The sequence below is a fragment of the Cyprinodon variegatus genome, unplaced genomic scaffold, assembly GCF_000732505.1.
Source record: "Cyprinodon variegatus isolate N-32 unplaced genomic scaffold, C_variegatus-1.0 Scaffold483, whole genome shotgun sequence".
Classification (NCBI taxonomy): domain Eukaryota; kingdom Metazoa; phylum Chordata; class Actinopteri; order Cyprinodontiformes; family Cyprinodontidae; genus Cyprinodon; species Cyprinodon variegatus.
In genome coordinates, this window is record NW_015150936.1 from 387,747 (window position 1) to 393,431 (window position 5,685).

The 5,685-nt window shown below is 43.0% G+C and overlaps 1 protein-coding gene across 2 annotated transcripts in view; it reads left to right on the forward strand.

Annotated features, from left to right (window-relative positions):
* faap20 (Fanconi anemia core complex associated protein 20) overlaps window positions 1-5,685 on the forward strand; it is a 13,143-nt gene that overhangs the window by 4,594 nt on the left and 2,864 nt on the right. For both annotated transcript variants that reach the window (XM_015390046.1, XM_015390047.1), the window contains exons 2-3: window positions 512-662; window positions 3,902-4,308. In XM_015390046.1, coding sequence (XP_015245532.1) covers window positions 512-662; window positions 3,902-4,308 — 558 coding nt within the window. The remainder of the gene's footprint in view (window positions 1-511; window positions 663-3,901; window positions 4,309-5,685) is intronic.

Here is a 5,685-nt window from a genome sequence, read left to right on the forward strand (position 1 = left end):
GCTTTAAAGATGCAGATTATTTTCATTGTCATTCACAGTCCATAGGACAGAAACGCTTTCGGTTATAATGGAAATGTTTTCAGAATTGTTTAGGTTCAGGATTTAGCTTTTTTCATTTTATTCAAAAAGATGAGCGAGTCTGTAAAATACATGGTCTGTTACTTCCAGCTGCCCCAAACCTGCTTCTTCTTCTCCATAAATTTTAGTTTCCACTCCTCTGATATATTCAGAAGATCTTCTACATCTCTGACTGACTTCACAAAAGGAGCCACAGTGTTCCAGATCAAAGAGCAGCCTTATGAATAATTTAAAGCCTAGATTAAAAATGCATCGACAATCATTTAAAAAAACAAACTTAAATTTTAGTCTTTTTCCTAAACCTTAAAAAGTCTGAAGTGGATCACATTTGTTTTTGCTGATAATCAGACATGAAGCAGGTTATTTAAATGAAGAGTGAGGTTTTTTTCCAGCTTTGTAATACTGAGGAACAGCATGTCTGAACTTGTTTCAGGTCTTGGCTCCCTGCAGCAGCAGCATGGTGGAACCAACTGCAGCCCCCTGCTGTGGAGAGCCTGTGGGCGTTCACACTGATGTCTGCTCTGCCATACCTGCAGAACCAGCGCTGGGATCAGGTTCCTGATCTTCCCTCTCCTCCCGCTGAGGTAAGTCAGCATAGGCCGCCTCTGCAGTGGATACGTTTACAGACACATTAGACAAATTAATCATTAACATTCAGACTTCCCAGGGGTTCACAATTCAAATGTAGAGCTCAACCAGTTAGAAGTTCTAAGACCTTTTTTTTTTTCCATTTGTTACAACTTCAGCTAATATTTCTATTATACATTAATGCAAAATCAGATCAGGAACGATGCAAATTTCATCATTAGGAGCTCAGTCACAGTCCATGTGACCTCCTAGGTCTAAACCGGAGGTCTTCATCAGGGGGTCCCAGACCCCTAGGGGTCCACAGAGGTACTGCATGGGGGTTGCTATAGTTTTGGTTGATTAGACTTTTTTTTCTATTCCCCCTGCAATTCTTTCCACTAACTGAAATGTCTTTAAATCCACATTAACATGAATCAACAGACTGTAGTGAACAGATAAATGGAGGCAGAAGATGTCTCTCAGTTATCAATGCACACATTCAGCGACACACAGGAGCTCTTTCAAACTGGGCACCGTTTCATTCACAACATTTGTCCCATCAACCAGGAATCAGAAATACTTTAATAATCCCAGGGAGGGATTACTTTAGTTACATTACTCCATCTGTAATAGAGTGACTATAGAACCAGTTTGATAGAAAACAATTTCATACCACATAAATAATTAGGGGTCCCCGCTCCATCTCGCCGTCAGTTTGGCGTCTTGGCCTGGAAAATGTTGAAGACTCCTGATCTAAAGTAAAGGATTCTACATCCCCCGTCACCGCTTCGCAGGACGTACGTGAGCAGGGCGGAGCAATACTGCACAATCAATGAGAACTTTTCCACATCCGCTGCTACTCCTTTGAACATCATCGTCCACGTATGTCTTCTCCGTCCTTAACCGTCAAAATATGTACGGAGCCAAGCTATTATTTTGCTCTGCTCCGGTCCCCTGGAAGCGGCCAGGTCAAGATCCGCAATGCAATCACTCCAAACAGGAAAAAGAACGCTAGAAGATCCTGTTTGTGAAAGTAAAATAGGTTAACAAAAAATCAGTAAGAATTAAGTAGAGCATAAGTTGTTTTTTGTTTTTTTCTTTCCAGATTTTTTTAAATTTATTTTTCTGTCATTACACTGTCAGAGTGCAGCGCCCGGGGAGCAGTGTGGGGTTAAGGGTCTTGCTCAGGGACCCAGAGTGGAAGCCTTTGGAAGTGGGGCTTGAACTCAGAACCTCTGGATTCCAAGCTCTATAACCTAACCACTAGGCCACCCCTCCCCTGGACGTTAAATGCAGAATGCAGGTTTTATATATTCTCCAAAAAGAAGGCAGTTTAATTGGAGGCGAACTATTGCTGCTTCAGCATACCAGGAGGCAGATTTGTCATCTTGATCAAAAAAATTTACTAGGCTTAAAAGTTCCATTAAATCCAGTAGCATAAACATCCAAGAGTGCATCTCACAACTTCAAACAAAACTTCTTATTGCAGGCATGGATGAAGAGATGCTGAGCTTTGGAAGAGGAGAACAAACCTAGTTATCCCCATTTCAAAGATCCACAATGAAAAAATGTTTGGGCAGAAACTGCATATATGCTGGATGCTGATGTTGATTTTTTTATTCTGTCATATTAGATTAGGTGTTTATTTCCTTATATTGTGTTCCTATGGATAAACAAATAATAATATTGCACATGCTAGCCTCCAGCTCCAAGGAGGTCAGAGCGCAGCAAGATGGGAGGAACCATGGAGGCTGTAGGCTTTGCTTTGCGCAGGCGGTCTGGAACATTTCGGGGCGTTTACGGAGGATGTAGGGTTTCAGGGTCAGACTCCAGTCTTGGAGGGCCGGTATCAAATCAGCTCAATTCAATTCAGTTTATTTCTATGACACCAATTCAGACTCAAAGGCAATCCCTCACACTAAGCATTCTTGTAGCAACAGTGGAGAGGAAAAACTCCCTTTTAACAGGAAGAAACCTCCAGCAGAACCAGGCTCAGTGTGAGCGGCCATCTGCTGAGGCACACTGGGGTTCAAGGAGACAGAAGCAGACATAGAAAAAGAAGCATAGATACAAAAGGCAACTGTCAATGAGCTCCACAGGCGGCCCCGTCCAGGAAACACACAGCCAGGCAGACGAGCTCCGAGTCCGCTCCCACATAAGAGGATGAAGAGAGCACATTCAGCCTGTCACAGTCAGAGAAACAGGAATACACTGAAAAACAGGGATGGGAGCAGCACATCTGAACCAGTCCATAAACCAGTTAACCTTCTGGGTTGGTGGAACATTTCCAATCACCATTTAAACTTTGCATGACTTGACTGCGTGCTAAGGAAGTAATGAGGCCGTTTGCTTGAGATGTTTTGGATCAAACATGAATTCTGTGAATGTTAATTAGGTGTAGTGTTGAGGATAGAAGTTTAATTGTGTTTAATCATATGCATTGGTTTTGTCTCCGTTGTGCCCAATTTCCCTTTTTGCAGCTGGAACAGTTTGCTTTTTGTGAAAAAGATCATAGCTACAAACTTAAAAATACTAAAAAAAGGCAGAACATCTGGAGTTGTGCTGATTAAATATGGTGTTTAATGCATGGGTCTGTAGTATTTAAATATTTAGGATATCAAAAGGATTCTGCACCAATAGGAATGGTAGATTGAAGTCACGTGACGCAGAGCTCAGGTGCTGCCAGGTTGTAGTTTCACTTTGATAGCTCTTAGAAAATGATGTTTTCTCAGCTTTATTATTTCAGCAGACCAGAAAAAGGAAAACAAGGTTTAAAGCTGGTTTAACTTTGGAATAGAACAGAATAGAAGTTTGTTCCCCTTTTGAGAATCATCACTACTTTTGACTGAGAGGCGGGCTCATGGTAAGAAAAAAGTCAAAAACGGTAGGGAACCGCTGCGCTAATCTAAAATGGCGTAACCACTATACAGTGATTATGGCAGCCGTTAAAAAAACTGCATTGTCTTATTTGAAGTGCATATTATCTAATCACTTTAAGAGTAAAAATACTCGTTCCATTGGGAAATTATCTAATTTATCTGCTCAAATTAAGGGTAAATACACTTAATTTAAGAAATCTTTACTTATTTCTTGATCATTATTCCAGTGTGCTGATCAGCCAGTGACTCTGATGAACTGAGCAGATGGAATAAAGTAGGACAGGACCTCATTGTTGGTAGAATCATTTGAATGATGAACAAACTGAGCTCCTCTATTGAAGGTTGAATTATGAAGAATGAATTTTATTTCCCTGTAGGAACCTACAGCAGCAGAAGCAGAGGAGCAGTGGAGAGTTGATCTATGTAGTGAAGTTCCTCCCTTTCCAGAACACAGTCCACCACCCTCACCATCGGGTTTGGATCCTCAGAGCTTTTCGTCGTCTCAGGATAGTGTCCCAGTTCAGACCAGAGGCCCGTCCTCCACCAGCAGACCAGGTCCAAGTCAGAGGCCCACTGGCCACCGGTGGGACAAAGCAGCGTCCTCTTCCTCGGGACAGCAGAGGCCCAGAGATCAGGAGCAGCAGAGCGAACGGCTCCAAACTCAGTTTGAAAAGGTTTTCAACCAACCGGTTTCTACATGTGAAGAGAAGAAAAAGATGCAGAGTGTTAAAGAAGAAGAAGCTCTGCAGAGCTGCCCCATGTGTCTGCATGTGTTCCCTGCTGGGTAAGAGCTGCTCTTCATGTTTTATTCAGAAAATACAGAAAAAGAAGCACATCAGTCCAGCTGAATGAATCATTATTGAATGTTAGAGTGAGCAGAATAAATGCTGATCTGGTCAAACCCCCTCAGGTCCAGAACCCCCCAGGTCTGAGTAAGGCTTATTTAACAACCAGGAACCTTTCCAGCCCGATAGACCAACCAAGAAAATAATTAATTTCAGTTTTAGGACGAAACCCAATCCTGCTTAACGGGATGAATCTCATAGCTTGAGTTTTAAAGGGGTGATAGAATGATTCTATAGGGTATCTGGTCCTTCAGGTCTCTGAATAGGGTGTGTAACATTGGTTGGGCTGAAAATGGCACATTTGCTGTTCTATGAGCCCTAATGCAGCCTGGTTAAAAGCCCTACAATAAAACGACAGGTTTTCTTCCTTTTATGGTATGATCATGAATATTTAGATGAGCTGTGCTCTGATTGGTTGGTTTACAACGAGCGAAGCTGCTGAGCAAAGACGCATCATAGCAACAAGCACCCACTCACTGAAACATTAAATTGTTGCTATGGTAGGGTGACCAGACGTCCTCTTTTTCCCGGACATGTCCAACTTTTCATACCTAAAAAAATGTCCAGGGGGAATTTCAGAATTGTCCGGGATTTTGGTCGACTCCAGTGTGACATAACCGAGCCGTCAGCTCCGGGGCTGTTCCCGGCCCTCAGGACGGGTGTCTCATGTCTCTTTGCTGACGTCCAGTCCAGTCAGCGGCCCAGCGGTCGACACTTTGCAGAGAAAGGAGGAGCTGATGGGGTTTGAACTTCTCTATGCATCTATTTCACCCACTGAACTCGTTATTCATCTATGACAATGGAAACTCTTTGCATTCTATGTCCCCTTTAACTAAGTCAGAAATGTTCTGTCAACAATAAGGAAACATCTTCACCCCCCACCCCAACATGTTGACTAGCTGGTCTCATTGGTAAAATTCTTGCATTTTCTCTTCCGCTCCCACTGTGACATCATCCACCAGAATTTACTGCAGCTTTTTGAAAACAAATGTCAGACAGTTTAAATATTTCTGGATTTAGCTGCAGTTTTTCCTCAAACCTCACTTAAAACTGCAACATTAGAAACTGAGCCCGGACCAGCAGATGGTCTGGTTCTGTTCTGGTCCTAGTCCTGGTCTGGGTTTGGTTATGGTTCTCTCCTGGTTTAGTTCCTGTCTGGTCCTGGCTCCGATCCCGGTCTGGTTCCATTCATGGTTCTGGTCTGGCTTTTGGTACTGGTATGGTCCCTGTCTGGGTCTTGTGTGGTTCCGGTCCGGTTTCTGGTTGGATCTTGATCCCGGTCTGGTTCAGATCTCATCCTTGTTCCGGTCTGGTCC